The 20783-nt window shown below is 40.4% G+C and overlaps 1 protein-coding gene across 4 annotated transcripts in view; it reads right to left on the reverse strand.

The window, feature by feature from the left end:
* Positions 1–20109, reverse strand: part of TFCP2 (transcription factor CP2) — a 46588-nt gene extending 26479 nt beyond the window's left edge. The window contains exon 1 of one of the 4 annotated variants that reach the window (XM_045467168.1): positions 19272–20109. In XM_045467168.1, the coding sequence (XP_045323124.1) occupies positions 19272–19393 (122 nt within the window). In that variant the 5' untranslated portion in view covers positions 19394–20109. The remainder of the gene's footprint in view (positions 1–19271) is intronic. The other 3 variants (XM_045467169.1, XM_045467171.1, XM_045467170.1) reach the window with 3 other exon arrangements.
* Positions 20110–20783: the final 674 nt, after the last annotated feature.

The raw sequence follows: 20783 nt of genomic DNA on the forward strand, positions 1-20783 counted from the left end.
CTACCATCAGAGTATGACCTAAAGGGGAAAACAAGATTGTTCTGTCTTCCCGCGACTAAGGGAAACCATACATAGACCCTTATATGGTGCTGAGCCTCAAATCTTCTTTTCAGGTCCAAAACGTCTACCATTTCTTTTCTTTCTTCTTCTTCCTCTTCCTCTTCCTCTTCCTCCTCCTCCTCCTCCTCCTCTTCTTCTTCTTCTTCTTCTTCTTTGATGTAGTTCAGCTTCCTTCCCTCTTCGCAGACAAGCATCACTCACCACCTATCTGTTGGTGTTCTTCTGCTTTGCTCATTTCATCCCCACTACCAAGCCTATCTTCAAAGCCCCCAAATCTTGGTCCCCCATTCCTCGCTGCAGTGAAATACAAGCATAGATTTTTTTTTTAAGGCTTTAATTGCTAATGACTTTTGGGAAAATCCTAAAAGTACCAGAACATTAGTCCTATGAAATGGTAAAAAGGCCTTAGCGATCTCTCTTCCCTTTGTGCACCCAGTGGTAAGCCTTATGAAAATCGCTCCTCCTTCAAACCATACCTTTGATGAAAGCCTAGTCTTCTAAAATGGCCAACACATTCCCTGGAGATATTGCAAATTAGGCTGATGATGTAATCAGAGCAGAACTGTTATTTGCTCCCTTTCTTTTACAGTAGGTAGACAGAGGGAAGTAATCTGCATTTCTAAGAATATGCAGAGCAGAAGATACCTATGAAACTTCAACCCTTCTCAGGGACAATAACCATCTTTTTATCAATATCAGCCAATCTGCAGCCAGAGTAATCTTTAAAAATGTAAATTTGGTGCCCCTGGGTGGCTCAGTTAAGCCTCCTACTTCAGCTCAAGTCAAGATCTCACGGTTCCTGGGTTCGAGCCCCGTGTTGGGCTGTCAGCCCAGAGCCTGGAGCTGCTTTAGATTCTGTCTCTCCCTCTCTCTTCTTTTAAATAAAAATTTTTTAAAAACATAAATTTAAGGGGCACCTGGGTGGCTCAGTTGATTAAGCGTCTGAATCCTGATTTAAGCTTAGGTCATGATCTCATGGTTTCCCGGTTTGAGCCCTGCATCAGGCTCTGTGCACTGACTGTGAGGTTCCTGTTTACGATTTTCCCTCTCTCTGTGTCCCTCCCTATTCACACTCTCTCAAAAATAAATAAACTTAAAAAAATAAAATTCCTATAAATTAATATGAAAAAGACCAACTCCCCTCCCCCCTCCAAAAAATACTTGAATACTTACTTCTCAAGAGAAAACATGAATGGCTAGTAAACATGTTGAACAGGTGCTCAGACTCATAAAAAATCAGGAAAACGCAAATAAAACCACAATGAAATCCACATCCACTAATTGACAAAAATTAAGACACTGACTAAATAAAATACTGGTTAGGATGTAGAACAACCAAAACTTTTAAACTCCTAAGTATACTGGGAAAAACAAGTTAGCATTATTTTGAATAAAGATACACAAACTTCGAGCTGCCTTGGTGGCTCAGTAGTTTAAGTGCTGGACTTCCTCTCAGATCACGAGCTCAGGTCACGATCTCGCAGTTCGTGTGTTTGAGCCCCCTGTCGGGCTCTGTGCTGACAGCTGGGAGCCTGGAGCCTGATTCAGATTCTGTATCCCCCTCTCTCTCTGTCCCTTCCTGCTCTTGTGTTTTAAAACAAACATTAAAAAAAAAAAAAAAAAAGGTACACAAACTTCATAATCCAGCAATTACATTAATCCTACAACCCCTCTGCCTGAAACATTTTCTTTCTCCATCTTTGCAGGCTCAAATCTTACTCTTCTTTCAGATACGCCTTCAGGAGGTAGAATTTAGTATTTCTATGCTCTAAACTCCTGTAGCACTTTATCTCTAAGTGCTCTGATGTATCAGTTTCTAGCTTGTATCATACCTATTTAAATACATGTCTTATCTTCTCTAGCAAATTATAAGCAACTAGAGGACAAAAAGTTGCTTGATTTTGTCTTTTAATCACCATGGCACCAGACACAGCACTACATATAGAAGTGTATGGTTAAGACTCAAAGCTACACAATCAAGCTGGAACACAAAACCTAGCATTCAGAAGGCACTCAAGTATGTGTTGAATGAATAAAAATCTGCCGAGGGACTGAATCAACCAGAACTTGATGTGCACACAAAGCATGAAGTAGCCGTGAAAGAAAATCACAACATCAATTTGTGCATCCAAAGCCCCCAATCTATTTTTCTCCCAGATTCTGGTTTGATGTTGCATCAGGAGAGCCAGCTATCAGCTACAAATGGAAACTACTGCCAACCAGGCAGACAAAGAATGAGGGCAGGGCAGGAGGAGGTGGAAAAAAGAAAGAGAAGGTAACAAAGCAGAAGGAAGGAATGGCAACGCTGGAGGTCAACTTCCATAAGTATTCCAAGAGAGCAAGAACCAGAAGGAAGCAAAGTTACAGACCTTTGGCAAAAAAGACAAGGAATGACAGGACAAGTTAAAAAGACGAGGAAAGCGAGCCAGCAATCGATTATGTGCTAGACACTCTTGGACTTATATTATGCAGTATTTCAGACTTTACAAGAAGGTTAAAAAAAAACAAAACAAAAACTTAACAGATACCTGTGTACGCTCTACTCAGCTTAAGAAATAAAGCACTAACAGGGAGGGGTGCCTGGGTGGCTCAGTCAGTTAAGCGTCTGACTTCGGCTCAGGTCATGATCTCATGGCTCCTGAGTTCAAGCCCTGCGTGGGGCTCTGTGCTGACAGCTCAGAGCCTGGAGCCTGCTTCCAATTCTGTCTCTGTCTCTCTCTCTCTGCCTCCTCCACTCACTCACTGTCTCTCTTTCAAATATAAAAAAAAACATTTAAAAAAAAGAAAGAAAGAGCACTAACAGTTGAAGCCCTCTATACCCTTCCTCCATTGTATCCCCCTTTAACTTCCAGAGGCAACAGTAACATAAATTTGGAGTTAAACATTCTTACTCATTTCTTTGTATTTTTACAGTGGTGCCATCTTTTTAAAAAGCAGTGGTAAATTTTATGGTAAAGGGAGGAATCTCACCCAAATACACAGTCCGTCATAAGACACTGAGAGTAAGAGGGAAAGTAAAGGCACAGTCAGTAACAACTGACCAATTCTAAGACCCAAAAAAATGGAAGATTTAGGAGATGGATGGGTAACAGTTGAAGGGGGAAAAGTGAAGGCAAACAGTAGTGAAAAAGACGCACAGCAAAAATGAAGAAAATTCAGGTTTTCATAATAATTTTTTACTGTTTGTTTTTCCGAGAGAGAGGGAGAGAGAGAGACTGAGTATGAGCAGGGGAGGGGCAGAGAGAGAGGGAGACACAGAATCCGAAGCAGGCTTCAGGCTCCAAGCTGTCAGCACAGAGCCCGATGCGGGGCTCAAACTCACCGACTATGAGATCATGACCTGAACTGAAGTCGGATGCTCAACCGACTGAGCCACCCAGGTGTCAAAAATTCAGTTTTGATGAAGAGAAATAGTTGCCTCAGAAACTGCTACACGAGTGGCCTTTGAAACAAAATAGAGTGAATTCAGTTCACATACCCAACAAATCAGCACAAACTATCTGTTAGACACTCTTCTCCTGGAGCATTTATTCTAACTGGGGAAAGAGTCAAACAAATGAATAAGATATCAGATGTTTGGAAAAAGATAAAGCAGAGTAGAGTAGGCAGAGTACTGGTGAGGACAAGGAAGTGTTTGCTATCATATGTGAAGGTGGTTACAGAACCTCTCTCTGACAAAGTGACATTGGAGCAGAAACCTAAAGCAAGTAGGGAATGCAGAAGACTTTCAGGAAGAGGGGCACCTGGGTGGCTTAGTTGGTTAAGCATCTTTTTTTAGTGTTTATTTCTTTTTTTATTAAAAAATTTTTTTTAATGTTTATTTATTTATTTTTGAGAGAGAGAGTGAGAGAGAGAGACAGAGCACAAGCCGGGGAGGGGCAGAGAGAGAGGAAGACACAGACTCTGAAGCAGGCTCCAGGCTCCCAGCTGTCAGCACAGAGCCCAACACGGAGCTCGAACCCACAAACCGCAAGATCGTGACCTGAGCCGAAGTCAGCTCCTCAACCCACTGAGCCACCCAGGCGCTCCAAGGAACTCTACTCTTGATTTTGGCTCAGGTCCTGATCTTACAAACCATGAGCTGATATAGCATGGAGCCTGCTTAGGATTTTCTCTCCCTCTCTTTCTCTGTTCCCTACCCACCCCCCTGGTGTGCATGCACACATGTGTGGGCTCTCTCTCAAAATAAATAAAAATTAAAAAAAAAAAAAAAAAGACTTCCAGAAAGAGTAACAGCAAATGCAAAGGCCCTGAGGCAGAAAGGTGATAGGATTTGAGGGACCGTAACACCATCAGATGTGGCTGGGGCACAGCATGCTATAAAAAGAGTCTAGACAGAATGATCAGAAGGGCACCCTGTGTACATCAATGCCAGAACTGGGGCTTTAATTCAAAACAAGATGCAAAATGAATGGAGGGTTTCCAGGAGAAAAGTGAAATGATCTGCTCTACATTTTAAATAAACTATCATAGGGGCGCCTGGGTGGCGCAGTCGGTTGGGCGTCCGACTTCAGCCAGGTCGCGATCTCGCGGTCCGTGAGTTCGAGCCCCGCGTCGGGCTCTGGGCTGATGGCTCGGAGCCTGGAGCCTGTTTCCGATTCTGTGTCTCCCTCTCTCTCTGCCCCTCCCCCGTTCGTGCTCTGTCTCTCTCTGTCCCAAAAATAAATAAACGTTGAAAAAAAAAAAAAAATTAAATAAACTATCATATAATTTATCATTTAAATAGGGACACTTTGTGAGTGAACAAGGGTGCTATTAGCAGTTACCTCAGGACAACAGACATTAACAAGACCTTAATTTTAAAAGGCTTCTGTGCAGGGGTGCCTGGGTGGCTCAGTCAGTTAAGCGTCTGACTTCAGCTCAGGTCATGATCTCATAGTGAGTTTGAGCCCCATGTTGGGCTCTGAGTGACAGCTTGGAGCCTGGAGCCTGCTTCAGATTCTGTGTCTCCCTCTCTCTCTTTGTCCCTCCCCTGCTTGTGCACATGTGCTCTCATGCTCTCTCTCTCTCTCTCTCTCTCAAAAATAAACAAACATTTAACAATAAATAAATAAAAGGCTTCTGTACAGAGCCAGTTTGAAGGGGTTCTTCTGGCCAAATCTGGAATAATTTAATCAAGATATATAATGGTAGTAAAAGATTACAACATATTGAATAAAGTAAAAATCTGAGACTACATTGTTAAAAATAAACCAATAAGAAGGGAAAGTTCGCTCTTACAGTAGACAGCCAACTAGTAAATGTAGAAGGAAAGACATAATTAGAAAGTCATCATTTGGGACGTCCGTGTGGCTTAGTCGGTTAAGCATCCCACTCTTGGTTTCAGCTCAGGTCATGATCTCGGGGTTTCATGAGTTCAAACCCTGCATCTGGCTCTGTGCTGACAGGGCAGAGCCTGCTTGGAATTCTCTCCCTCTCTCTCTCTGCCCCTCCCTGTTTATGCAGTCTCTGTCTCTCTCAAAAATAAATACATAAAGCTAAAATATATACATATATATATATATATATATATATATATATATATGAAAATCATCATTTAGCAATCATCATAAAGAAAATTGATTAGGGCAAGAATCATCAATAAATGCTAAAACTGGTTGGTGAAAATTTGAAAATAGGATATGTACATGGTGTCAAAATTTCGCCCCTACAGAATACTAATTACAAAAGGCAAAGCAATAAATTTATAATGGAGAAAATTGGCATACCCCACCTTAACTAAGTGGTCAAAATTAACATTGCCAGCAATGGGACCAATCAATAGCATGTGTACCCTAATATGATACACAGAGAACTCAGCATCCCTTCTTAGGTAGTACCACCCAAAGCGCATAACCTGAATCTACCATGAGGAAACATCAGACAAACCCAAACTGAGGGATATTCTACAAAATAACTGACCTCTACTCATCAAATTGTTAATGTCATAAAAATACAAAGACTCGGGGCGCCTGGGTGGCTCAGTCGGTTGAGCGTCCGACTTCGGCTCAGGTCACGATCTCACGGTCCGTGAGTTCGAGCCCCGCGTCAGGCTCTGGGCTGATGGTTCGGAGCCTGGAGCCTGCTTCCAATTCTGTGTCTCCCTCTCTCTCTGCCCCTCCCCCGTTCATGCTCTGTCTCTCTCTGTCTCACAAATAAATAAACGTTAAAAAAAAAAAATACAAAGACTCATGATCTGCTCTAGATTAAAGGAGATAAAAGACATGACAACTGAATCAATACATGATCTTGGATATTTTTTTGCTATAAAGGACATTATTGGGACAATTGGCAAAATCTGAATAAGGTCCACAGATTAGATCATACACGGTATTGTGTGTTAAGCTCCTAATTTTGATCACTATATTATAGTTACGTAAGAGCATTTCATGTTTTTTTCCTGCCCCTCCACTGGAGAATTTCATGTTTTTTAAAAACACACACTGAAGTTTTTAGGTGTTAAGGGACACTGCAACTGCAACTTAAACAGTTCAGATTAAAAAAATAATAATAATTCTAGGTGTTGGGGAGGAGCAGAAGAGAGGAAGATAAAACAAATATAGCAAAACGTTAACATGTGAGTAATCTCGGTGAAGGGTATTTACAACTTCTTTGCACTGTTTTTGCAAATCTTCAAGTCTGAAATTATTATTATTTTTTATGAACAGAATACACATAGACTTCTAAGTTTCTGTGTAGAGAACAGGCTATGGGGGTGATGAGTGCAGAGTTGGAAGCAGGGCTGGACCAGTTAAAAGGCTACTATAGATTAAGGACAGAGGTCATGAAAGACTGCACAGTAGGAAGCTCCAGGAATTGGTCCCTCCACCAAAATAACTATTGAGCTGGCACAAAATGCTTGAAGCAACTATTCTGGAACTCTGGAATCTAGTCAAATACTTGCAGCAAACAAGGGAATGCTTGATGAAGAAAGAGGCTGGTAAATTTTAGTGAATTTCAGCATCTGGCACACCATCTACCTTCCCCTAGCTCCCAGTCCCATGGCAGACAGCTGTGGGGACAGTAGCCTGGGATCCTGTTGCAGTCTGCTGGTGTCAGGGTGGGCAATAGGGACCTTGTCCTCCAAAAATCAGCACTATATATTCTGATTACTGCTTCTGATTGCTGAAGAGCTGGCACACAGGCTGGACATTGTTTCAACCACCATGGCTGAGGTGGCTTCCTGAGCAGAGTCAGACAAAAGGATTTAAAGAAACAGAACATTCTTTTTTTTCCTTATTTTTTCTTATTAGATCCAAGCATTTAAGAAAATTTCTGTCAAGTCACTGGCGGACCACGGAGCTCACAGAAGAGACTTCAGTGTTCACAAAAAATAAGGAATGCATTCTTTACAAAAACACTTTGGGAAAGTCACTAAACAAATGGACAACTTCAGCTTTAATCAAGTAACAACAGTAATCTCTAGGGAGGGAGTAGAATCTGATTTCCAGAGAATCAGCAAACTTGAAGATGGCAAATTGAGATTACTCAGGCTGAAGAGCAAAAACAAAAATGAAGAAAACTAAATAGAACCTAAGAATACAATGGTACACCATCAAGTGTACCAATGTGCATATTATGGGAGTCCCAGGAGAAGAAGGAGAGAAAAAGGGAGAAAAGTTTTTGAAGAAATAATGGCTAAAAACTTTCCAAATTGATGACACATGTGAATCTACACATTCAAGGAGCTCAACAAACTTCAAAAGAATAAATTCAAAGACAGCCACAGCAAGGTACACAATATTCAAACTGTTGAAAAAAGAGAATCTTCAAAGCAGCAAAAAGTGACTCACCACATTATGAGGGAAACTCGATGAAATTAATAGCCAATATCTCATCAGAAACCATGGAGGCCAGAGGCAGTGGGATGATATATGTAAAGTGTTGAAAGTAAAAACTATCAACCAAGAATTCTAAGATGAAGGAGAAATTAAAATATTTCTCAACAAAAGGTAAGGAAGTTCATTGCTAATAAACCTGCCCTACAAGAAATGCTAAAGGGAATCTTTCAGCCTGAAATGAAAGAACACTAGATGGTAACTCACAGTCATATGAAGAAATAAAGATCATTACACAGGTCACACAGGTAAAATACAAAAGCTAGCATACCATATTTTTGGTATGTAACCTCTTCTTTTTGTTTCCTATGTGACTTAAAAGACGAATACATAGGGGCACCTGGCTGGTGGAACGTGCAACTTTTGATCTTGGGGGTTGTGAATTTGAGACCCACATTGAGTGTAGAGCTTACTTAAAAATATTTTTAAAAGGGGCGCCTGGGTGGCTCAGTCGGTTAAGCGGCTGACTTCGGCTCAGGTCATGATCTCGCAGTCCGTGAGTTCTAGCCCCGCATCGGGCTCTGTGCTGACGGCTCAGAGCCTGGAGCCTGCTTCAGATAGATTCTGTGTCTCCCTCTCTCTGACCCTCCCCTGTTCATGCTGTGTCTCTCCCTGTCTCAAAAATAAATAAACGTTAAAAAAAAAAAAAAAAAAAAAAAAAAATATTTTTAAAAAAGACAAATGCATTGGGGCGCCTGGGTGACTCAGTCGGTTGAGCGTCCAACTTCGGCCCAGGTCATGATCTCGCGATCCGTGGGTTCGAGCCCCGCATCGGACTCTGTGCTGACAGCTCGGAGCCCGGAGCCTGTTTCGGATTCTGTGTCTCCCTCTCTCTCTGACCCTCCCCTGTTCATGCTCTGTCTCTCTCTGTCTCAAAAATAAATAAACATTAAAAAAAAATTTTTTTTTAAAAGACAAATGCATAAAACAATAATTATAAATCTATTGTAACAAGCACACAGTGTATAAAGACATAATTTGTGACAATAACAACATAAAGAATGGAAACAGAACTGACAGGAACAGAGTTAATGTATGCTCTTTTTTTTAAGTTGTGATATAATTGGGGCGCCTGGGCGGCTCAGTTGTTAAGCATCCAACTTCGGTTCAGGTCATGATCTCACAGCTCTTGAGTTTGAGCCCTGCATCAGGCTCTATGCTGACAGCTCAGAGCCTGGAGCCTGCTTCAGATTCTGTGTCTCCCTCTCTCTGCCCCTCCTCCCTTGGGCTCTGTCTCTGTCTCTCTCTCAAAAATAAACATTAAAAAAATAATAAAAAAATAAATAAATTTGTGATATAATTGACATATAACATTATATTAATTTCAGGTGTACAACATAATGATTTGATTTTTATAGATATTGCAAAATGATCATCATAAGAAGTCTAGTTTAATGTATGCTCTTGAAGCTAAATTGTTATCAATTCAAATTAGATTCCTATACACTTAGGATATTAACTGTAATCCCCACGGTAACCACTAAGAAAATAACTTTAAAAATATACAAAAAAAAAGGAAATAAAGAAGGAATTAAAATGATACATTAGAAAAAATCAAACACAAAAGAAGACGTATTGGAGTAATTGAGGAACAAAAGAATATGACATATAGAAAACAAATAGCACAATGGCAGAAATTAGTTCTTCATTGTCAGTAATCACTTTAAGTACAAATGGATTAACTCACCGATTAAAGACACAGATTGGGGAAAAAGATATTTGTTCTTGTGGTCAACATGTGACCAACCACATGTTGCTTATAGAAGACTCACTTCAGATACAACACACAAATAGGTTAAAAGGAAAACAGTGAAAGAGGATATTCTATGCAAATAGTAACCAAAAGAGAACTGAAGTGACTAGTCAAATATCAAACAAGGGGCTCCTGGGTGGCTCAGTCAGTTCAGCTACCAACTCTTGATTGCCACTTGGGTCATGGTCTCACAGTTTGTGAAATCGAGCCCCGCATTGGGCCCTGTGCTGACAGTGTGGATCCTGCTTGGGATTCTCTCTCTCCTCTCTCTCTGCCCCTCTCCAGCACTCTCTCTCCCTCTCTCTCTCAAAATAAATGGGATAAACATTTTTTAAAAATATATCAAATAGGGGCGCCTGGGTGGTTCAGTCGGTTAAGCATCTGACTTTGGCTCAGGTCATGATCTCACGGTTCCTGAGTTTGAGCCCAACATAGAGCTCTGTGCCGACAGCTTGAAGCCTGGAGTCGGCTTCAGATGCTGTGTCTTCCTCTCTCCCTGCCCCTCCCCTGCTCACACTCTCTCTCTCAAAAATAAACAAACAGTAAAAAAATTTAAAAACATATATATCAAACAAAATAGAACTTAAGTCAAAAGTTGTTACAAGAGGGGTACCTGGGTAGCTCATTTGGTTAAGCAACCCGCTCATGATTTCAGCTCAGGTCATGATCTCAGGGTCATGAGATCAAGCCTTACATTGGGTTCCACACTAGGCATGGAATCTGCTTAAGATTCTCTCTCCCTCTCTCTCCCTCTCCCTCCCTCCCTCCCTCTCTCTCTCTCTCTCTCTCTCTCCTGTCTGCCTCTCCCCAGCTCACACATGTGCTCTCTCTCCCAAAATAAATAATAAATACATAAACTGTCCTTAAAAAAAAGTTGTGGGGTGCCTGGGTAGCTCAGTTGGTTACGCACCCAACTTCAGCTCAGGTCATGATCTTGAGGTCCGGGAGTTCAAGCCCCTCGTTGAGCTCTGTGCTGACAGCTCAGAGCCTGGAGCCTGCTTTGGATTCTGTGTCTCCCTCTCTCTGCCCCTCCCCCTCACTCAAAAATAAATAGACATTAAAAAAACGTTTTTTTTAAGTTCCTATAAGAGACAAAGGACTTTTATATTGATTTCAAAGAAAACTTATAAAAAAATAGAATTATAAACATGTACACACCACCAAATAACAGAGCCCTCAAACACAAGAAGCAAACACTGACAGAACTGAAGGTAGAACTAGATACTCCTACCACAATGGTTAGAGACTGCAATACCCCCACTCTAAATAATGAGTAGGACATCTGACCGAAGATCAATAAGGAAACAGAGAACTTGAACAACATTATAAGTCAACTGGACATAACAGACATATACAGAGCCCTTCACCCAACAACAGGAGAATATATATTCTTCTCAAGTACACATAAAACATTCTCCAGGATAGACCACGTGTTTGGCCATAAACCAATTCTCAGTAAGTATTTAAAAAATCAAAATCTTACCAACTATTTTCTCTGGCCACAATGGAATGAATCTAGGAATCAATAAAAGGAAAACTGTAAAATGTGCAAATATGTGCAAATTAAGCAACACACTCACAAACAACCAATGAGTGAAGGACAAAAAATCACTAGGGAAATTAGAAAATACTGATGAAATACAAATGAAAATACAAATTAAAACACTATATATCCAAACTTACAGGACACAGTGAAAGCAGTACTCAGGGGGAAATTCATGGCTCTAAATGCCTATATAAAAGGAAGAAAGACTTCAATCAATTAATCTAACTTTACATCTTAAGGAACTCAAAAAATAAAAAAATAAAAAAGTAAACTAAATCCAAAACCAGCAGGAGGTAGGAAATAATAAAGATGATCAGGGAGAAATGAAGTAGAGAATAAAAAAATAGTAGTGAAGCCACAAAACCAAAAATCAGTTCTTTAAAAAAGATCAACAAAATTGACAAACTTTTAGCTAGACTGTCCAGGAAAAAAGAGGAGGAGACACAAATAAATAAATCAGAAATGAAAATGGGCTAGTACAACCAACTTTATAGAAAGAAAAGGATTGTAAGAGAACACTATGAACGATTTTACACCAAAGATTAAGATAATTTAGATACCAAAAAAAAAATTTATACAAAGTGTCAAAAGTGACTTAAGAAGAAATAACAAATCTCAAAAGACCTATAACAAGAGATTCAATCAGTAATCAAAATCCTTTCAACAGAGTCTAGAACCAGATGCCTTCGTTGGTGAGTTCTAGCAAACATTTAAAGAATTAACACCAATCTTGTTCAAACTCTTCTGAAAAAAGGAGGAGGGAACACTTTCTAACATTCTACAAGGCCAGCATTATCCTCATACCAAGGCCAGACAAAAATACCACATGAGGCACCTGAGTGGCTCAGTCAGTTAAGCACCAGACATCAGCTCAGCTCATAATCTCACGGTCCGTGAGTTTGAGCCCCACGTCAGGCTCTGTGCTGCCAGCTCAGAGCCTGAAGCCTACTTCAGATTCTGTGTCTCCTTCTCTCTCTGCTCCTACTTTCTCTCTCTCTCTCTCTCTCTCTCTCAAAAATAATAAACATTTTTAAAATGTGTAAAAAAACATCACAGGAAAAGCAGACCAATATCCCTTATGAATAAAGACACAAAAATCCTCAACAAAATACTGTACTAGCAAACTGAATCCAATGATCATACACTATAACCAAGTAGGATTTTTCCCAGAAATATAAGCGTGGTTCAACATAAAGAAATCAACGTAATACACCACATGATCATCTCAACAGACACAGAAAATGCACTGGACAAAATTCAGCACCTGTCACAATAAAAACACTCAGCAAAACCTTGAAGACATTATGCTAAGTGAAATAAGACAGTCACATAAGGACAAATTTGTATGATTCCACTTACATGAGATTCCTAGAGTAGTCAAATTCATAGAGACAGAAAGTAAAATGGGGGTTGTCAGGAACTAGGCGAGTTAGTGATTAATGGGTAGAGAGCTTCTGTTTGGGAAACTAAAAATATTCTGGAGATGGATGGTGGTAATATTTGCACAACAAATTCACAACAATGTGAATGTACTTAATGCCACTGAACTATACACTTAAAAATAGCTAAAATGGTAAATTTTATGTGTATTTTACCATAATAATACACACGGACATTCGTACAGACACACACACACGTACATACACACACAACAACCTAGGAATAGAAACTTCCTCAAAATTAAAAAGGCATTTATGAAAAATTCACAGCTCAGTGGTGAAAAACTGAAAGCTTTCCCTCTAAAATCAGGAATAAGCTAAAGATGCCCACTTTCACTACTACTATTCAACATTGTACTGGAAGTCCTTGCAAGACCAATTAAGCAAGAAAAACAAATAAAAAGCATACAAACAGGAAAAGAAAAAGTGAAGCTATATCTATTTGCATATGACATGACTCTTCATATAGAAAATCCCATAAGTCCAGGAAAATGTGACCAAAGCTAAAAAAAGAATTCAGCAAAGTTACAGGATATGAGATCAACATAAAAAATCAGTAGTTTCTAAATAATCAGTAGTTATTGCCAGCAATAAACAATCCAAAGAGGAAATTAAGAAAACAATTCCATGTATAATAGTATCCAAAAGAGTAAAATACACAGGAATAAATTTAGCCAGTGGTATGAAAGACTTGTACAGCTTTTCCTTGACTTACAACGGGGTTACATCCCAATAAACCCATCGTAAGCTGAAAATACTGTCATTCAAAAGTGTATTTAATACATCTAACCTACCAAACATCATAGCTTAACCTAGCCAAATGTACTCAGAACACTTACATTAACCTACTGTTGGGTAAAATCATCTTACACAAAGCGTATATTATAACGAAGTGTTGAATATCATGTAGTTTATTGAGTACTGTACTGAAAGTAAAAAATGGAATGGTTGGATGGATACTGTACAGTTATAAGCATATCATTTGCAACCCTCATGATCACCTGGCCAACTGGGAGCTGTGGCTCACTGCCACTGCCCAGCATCATGAAAAGTATTGGACTTCATACCACCAGCCCAGTTAAAGTTCAAAATTCAAAATTGGAAGTATGGTTTCTACCATGTGTATCACTTTTACACCACTGTAAAGTCAAAAAAATCATAAGTTGAACCATCATAAGCTGGGGACCATATGTCGGTTGATGGGGTGCCTGGCTGGCTCAGTTGGTACAGCATGTAACTCTTGATCTCGGGGTTGTAAGTTTGAGCCCCAAGTTGGGTGTAGAGATTTAAAAATGAAATCTTTAAAAAAAAGAAGACTTGAAAAGACACTTCCCCAAAGAAGATCTACAAATGGCCAGCAAGTACGTGAAAAGATGTTCAACTTCATGGTCAAGGAATAGCAAAACACGATCACAATGACATACTACTTCACACTCATTAGGATGGGTTTAATTAAAAAAACAACAAAAAGAAAATAGAAAGTAAAAAGTCCTGACAAGAGTGTAGAGAAACAGGAACCCTCATACATTGCTGATGGAACATAAAGCAGTTCAGATGTTATGTAAAATAGCTTGAAAGTTCTTGAAAAAGCTTAGTATATACTATACATCTACCAGAATGGCCAAAATCCAGAACACTGACAACACCAAATACTGATAAGGATGTGGAGCAAAGGGAACTCTCACCAATTTGTAGTAAGAATGCAAAATGGTACAGCCACTTTGGAGGACAGTTTGGCCTTTTCTTAACAACACTAAATATATTCTTACCATATAATCCCGAGTTGCATTCCTTGTATTTACCCAAAGGAGTTGAAAATTATCTCTATACGAAAACCTACACATGGATGTTTATAACAGCTTTATTCATAATTGCCAAAACTTGGAAGGAATCAAGATGTCCTCCAGTAGGTGAATGAATAAACTGTGGTACATCCAGACAATAGAATATTATTGAGTACTAAAAAGAAATGAGCTATCAAGCTATGAAAAGACATAGAGGAATATTAAATGCATATTTCTAAGTGAAAGAAGCTAATCTGAAAAGGCAACATATTGTAGGATTCCAATTTTATGACATTCTAGAAAGGCAAAACTGGAAACACTAAAAAAAAAATCAGTGGTTGTCAGGGTTGGGGTGGAGGAATGAATAGGCAGAACACAGAGGGCTTTTTTTTTTTTCAAGTTGATCTTTTTTTTTTTTTTTTTTTTTTTAACATTTATTTAGTTTTGAGAGACAGAGAGAGACAGAGCACAAGCAGGGGAGGGGCAGAGAGAGGGAAACACAGAACTCAAGCAGGCTCCAGGCTCTGAGTCATCAGCACAAAGTCGGACGTGGGGCTGGAACCCACAAACCGTGAGATCATGACCTGAGATGCTCAACCGACTAAGCCACCCAGAACACAGAGGACTTTTAAAGCAGAGAAAATCCTCTGTATGATACTCTATGATGGGTATGTGTCATTCTATATTGGTCCAAAACCATAGAATGTATACCACCAAGAGGGAACTCTCAGGTAAACTATAGACTTTGGGTGATTATGATACGTCAATTTAGGTTCATCAATGTAGGTACAGAGTGGGTACCACTCTGGTAAATGATGTTGATAAAAGGGGAGGCTATGCATGTGTGGAGGCAAGAGGGTATATGGGAAAATTCTGTACCTTCCTCTCAGTATTTCTGTGAGCCTAAACTGCTCTAAAAAGTCTTTAGATTTAAAAACAAAAAAGTTAAGCATAGAATTACCATATGAGCCAGCAATTCCACGCCTAGATATATATACCCAAGAGAAATGGAAACATATGTCTAGTACAGCATCGTGACTATAGTTAATAATACTGTAATGCAGATTTGAAACTTGCTAAGAGAGTAACTCTTTAAAGTTCTCCTAAGACTCAAATACAGAGAACAAACTGAGGGTTGATGGGGGGTGGGGGAGAGGGGAAAGTGCGTGATAGGCATTGAGGAGGGCACTTGCTGGGATGAGCACTGGGTGTTGTATGGAAGCCAATTTGACAATAAATTATATTAAAAATAAATTAATTAATTTTAAAAAGTTCTCATAAGAAAAAAACTGTTTTGTACGGTGAAAGATGTTAACTAGACATTGTGATCATTTTGCAATATATACAAATACATAATCATTATGCTGTACACCTTAAACTAATACAATGTTATATATCATTATACCTCAATTAAAAGAAATCTACACAGAAAAAAAAACAGAAAAATAGAAATCTACACAGAAACTTGTATACGAATGTTTATAAACATTTCAGGTCAGGGCACCTGGGTGGCTCAGTCAGTTAAGTATATGACTTTGCCTCGGGTCATGATCTCACAGCTTGGCTCATGAGTTCGAGCCTGTGTCGGGCTCTGTGCTGACAGCTCAGAGCCTGGAGCCTGCTTCGGGTTCTTTGTCTCCCTCTCTCTGCCCCTCCACTGCTCTCTCTTTCTCTCCCTCTCAAAAATAAGTAAACATTAAAAAAATTTAAAAACAAAATGTCATGGTCATCTCCTTTATAAACAACCCCTACAGTCTACCAATTGATGAATGGATAAACAAGCTGCGTTATATACATAGAAAGGGTTATTCAGCCATAAAAAGGAATGAGATACTGAACTACTGATACTTGCTACCTGTGAATGGACCCTGAAAACATGCTAAGTGAAAGAAGCCAGACACTAAAGAACACGTTACACGATTCCATTTATATGAAATATCCAAAATAGGTAAATCCATGCACACAGACTACAGAGGGGGAGGGGGAAATGGGGAGCAACTGCATTAAGAGGTACAGGGTTTTCTTTTGGACTGATGGGAGTGGTGGGTGGTCGCACAACATTGCGAATGTACCAAATAACACTGAATTGTTCACTTTAAAATGGTTAATTTTACATGATGCGAATTCCACCTCAACTTTAAAAAAAAAATGAAAGACATAAAATTCTTCTCAATATACAGAGTTTGATCCTCTTTCCTTTTTTTTTTTTTTTTTTTTATAACAGCACTATTTTGATACAATTCCTGTACTATACAATTCACCCATCTAACGTGTACAGTTCAGTTGTCTTTAGTGTAGTCACAGAATTGCCCAACTACCAAAATTAATTTGCGGGTATGTATATATGTATGTATGTATGTATGTATTTTAATTAATTGCCACACAACATGGGGTTAAAACCCCAACATCAAGAGTTACATGCTCTACCGACAACCAGGCAGATGCCCCGGACCACAATTTTAGAACACTTATCAACCACCCCCCAAAAAACCCAGTACCATCAGCAGTCACTTCCCCATTGCCTCTTTCCCCAAGCTCTAGCCAATCACTATTCTACTTTCTGTCTCTACAGAGTTGCCTATTCTGGACATTTCATAGAAGTGGAATCGTATATTGTGTGATCTTTTGTGACTAGCTCCTTTCGCTTAGCATTTTTTTCAGGGGATTTCCTTTATTTTAACAATAAAAGTTTGTACCAAGTATTAAAGTGTCAGGGAAAAAGTAAGAAAGATATTAAAGAACCATTTAGAAAAAGAACATTACTGAATATAAGGGCAGATCAAGTCCAAAACAGAAATCCAGTTAAGGTGAATCTTTATAAAATATAAATCAATAGATCTGAAGTGAAACCATTATAAGATGCAGTAGAAAATAAGAAAATTAGGTTAGAATGAATACATCAGAGAATATATTTTACAAAACAAATAGCTTGACAAAGAGAACATTTTCCCTAATAAAGGTGTAGGAAAATCGATTAGAAGGTTTAATTATAGAGAGAAACACAAAGACCAAAGAATCATGGTCTTTGCGTATAAAAACTCCTCCAGTCAGTGTTTCTCAACATGTGGTCACTGGACTACCTGCATCAAAATCACCTAAGAACTTGTTTAAAAAATCAGATTTCTGGCCTGTGCCCCAGAAAAATCACTGAAGATGAGGCCCTGGGAACTATTTTTAAATAAGCACTCTAGAGGACTCTCATGAACACAAACGTTTGAGAACTAATATCTAATTAACACAAATTAATGCAAATGATTAAACGTGTATCAAAGTCAGGAGAAGAGTGACAAGAGCAAAATGCATGAAAAAGAGGAAGGTGAAAAAAAAGAAAGAAAAAATACTTGCCATTTTGGCACATCGTGCTCTGGGGAAAACAGAAAGCGATGTTTGGAAAACTCTCGCAGAATTGATGTTAGAAAAAAATTCTAAAGGTGTGAATTTGCAAACCATTCTACTAATACCAACGTAGACCATTCGGGGTATGACACCAGAAAGCAGTTTTAAATGTAAGGTTATTTGGTATGGAAAGCACATGACACACGCACAGAATGTTGACGATGTTAACTATTTTTATAACAAGTATGGTTATAGTTAATTATCTCCATCTGCTGACAAACTAAACCAAACTTTTTGCTGTGGTAGTCTTTACATGAACAACAGTATGAATTATCAAATATTATGTCAGATACTGAGTATAAGCTCAGGGTTAGGGCATTTATTTTCAGACCAAGTTAATCTCTATTTTTCGGGCCAGACTTATGTAAACAAGGACAGACAAAACTAGAGTTAAATTTCTTAACATTAAGAGCATTGCATGATAGCACTTAAATTTCCCTGAAAACCACTTAAGTATGTATACAAGATAGCCTTTATTATTCTAGCTCTAAGCACAGATTCCTGAAGATGAAGTACTAAGTTCTAACTCATTGTTTTACTTGAGGAAAATCCATTTTGGGTTAGCAGAGATAAAGACAAGAAGTTTACATTACATAACTCTCAAAGTATCTCGTGATCAGAACACAAAATTTGTCCGCTTTCACCACAAAAAACATCTTTCTCCTATAAACTCAAACTGTTAAGTTCTGAAGTCTCTTCTAACTCGCTTATTTAGATTGAGCCTTATAATGCATTTGGAAACCCAATTATATTCCATCTAACCCTCACGTGCAGGTGTTTCAACATTTCCAGACCTGATTCTCGTACATCTCATAAATGAAACAAACTATACTGGGGAAATGAAATAACCAATGCATGCAAATAAATTACATGGGAGGTTATGCTTCTTTCATAGGAGATTTTTATTTCTGATCAATATTTGACTTGATACACTAAGATCTAGAAGTATCTAAAAGTTCTCTGACACTTTTTCTTTTCATAGCTAATGTTTCAAAAGGCAGACATCCTAGAATTAATCCTTAAAGCAAGCTAAGGTACAGATGTGTGGGCTTCTTCACCAAGGTTTCCTTCCAAGAAGCAGTCAACCAATATTCATCAATAAATCCCAGCTCCCAACTCCCCAGATGTGGCCCCTTCACACACCTCCAGCCCAACCTGACCACATATACACATACACACTATAAGTCTCCAATCTCTCACACTGGCACAACGGCCTCTCAACATTCATCTGGTTGCTAGCCAAGGGCCATTCCTGCTTCTTCCACTGATCCTGCACAGACCTGACACTGCCTTCTTCTTCCATTTCTTCCACAGTAGTCACTACTCAAAGTAACAAAGAAAAAAGTCAATTTTCCCTAACCGCAGACAGCTTATTTAACTCTGAATACCTCCCTCCCACACCCCTCCAACCTTATTTATTCCCTTCCCTGCTTTTGTTATTCAGAAGGTGCAGGGTCAGGTAAAAATCTCACTCACCTCATGCTATAGGCACCAGCACCCAGTTCCTGGCCGATCCCGGACAGACTAGCATCAAAGTCCTGCACCAGCCCAGATTCAATCACTTCATCGGCCAGAGGCAGCTTCAGAGCCCAGGCCATGCTGGCTCCTTCCTTGCCCCAGGAGACACCGTTTCTTGTACAAAGGCAAGTAGTGTGATTCTACCCAATGGGGGTAAGACTGTGGAAAACTCCAAACCAAGATCTCCCACGCCGTCCCCACCGACCACCCCCAAGCCCGAACCGCACTTCCCGCACAACTAATCTGCCGTACCCTCAGCTCCTGGCTCCTGCCTCGACTTCCAAAATCCCTCCCACCCAGTTCTTTGGAGCCGTGCGAGGGCCCCTGTGCTTAGCTATTCCAGATTCCGCTGAGGCAGCCCTAGGCTCCCGCACTCCCACTGCTTGGGCTCTCCCCTCGAGCTCGTGGTGGTCACTTGCTGCCTCCCAAAGAGACCAGCAGCAGCGACCCACTGCCTACCCGGCACTCCCACGGCGCTTTCGCACCTTTCTCCCCCGTCCCCTTCTGCTGGAAGCCCCCCTCCCTCCCGGGACCCGCTCTCCCTTTCCCCTCCAGGCCTCGCTTCCGGTCAGTCCCAAGATCACTTCCGGTCACCCCTTCTCAACCCCACGGCTCTTAGAACCCAATCCAGGTCTCCGCCGAGCCGACTCCCCGCCCTCTGCAGTCCCCCAGAGCCTCGGAACATGGAAGGGGAAAGTCCAGCACCGGCTGGAAACCTAGACTCGCCAGGGTCCTCCACCGCCCGCCGCCCCAGCGCCAACCAATCATGGCGCCCTCTTCCTTTGCGGGTCCGCCGAACATGACGTCACCCAGGAGGTCGCCAATGAGGAAGAGAGTTCGAGGGCTTCGGCAGTGATGATAGGCTAGCTGCGCGACGGCCCCTCCCCGCCCCCGGTAGATGGGCTGGGCGGTCTGGGAGAGTACCCCGCGTGCGTCGGGTGTCTGCTGTTTAAATGGCTCTTTCTGAGGCTACCTGAGTCCTGCCTAGGGCGGTGTACCAAGTCGACACTCTAGGGTGTGGATGGAGCCTTCACTCTAGTCTTACCGAACTCACCCCGGCCCCTGGAGGACTCCGGACCGTTTCCCCAGAGCTCCCTGTAGGGGTTCCTTTGCTCCTGGAATGCTCGCTCTCCTTAAACTCACCTCCCCGAAGGTCAAGACGCGGCTTCTGCTCATCTTCCGCATTCCCCCTGATGCGTTTGAACAGGCATGGGATAGGTGAAAGTTGTCGTTTTCAAAAAGGTCGTGGTCTGAAGATCACAATTTGGGTTGGCGTCTTCACTTGCTAGTTTGGTGACTTTTCGAATAATCACTTATCTCACCGAGATTTCGTTTCCTCATTTGAAAAGCAAGGATAACCATCCCTGCTCCCCCTTCGTCCTATTAGGATTAAATAGTAATATCCATTGTTTATCAAGCATCAACTATATGCCAGGAACTTTATTACGTTATTAGTAATCCTCAAGACAA

Source organism: Leopardus geoffroyi, chromosome B4, assembly GCF_018350155.1.
Source record: "Leopardus geoffroyi isolate Oge1 chromosome B4, O.geoffroyi_Oge1_pat1.0, whole genome shotgun sequence".
NCBI lineage: Eukaryota > Metazoa > Chordata > Mammalia > Carnivora > Felidae > Leopardus > Leopardus geoffroyi.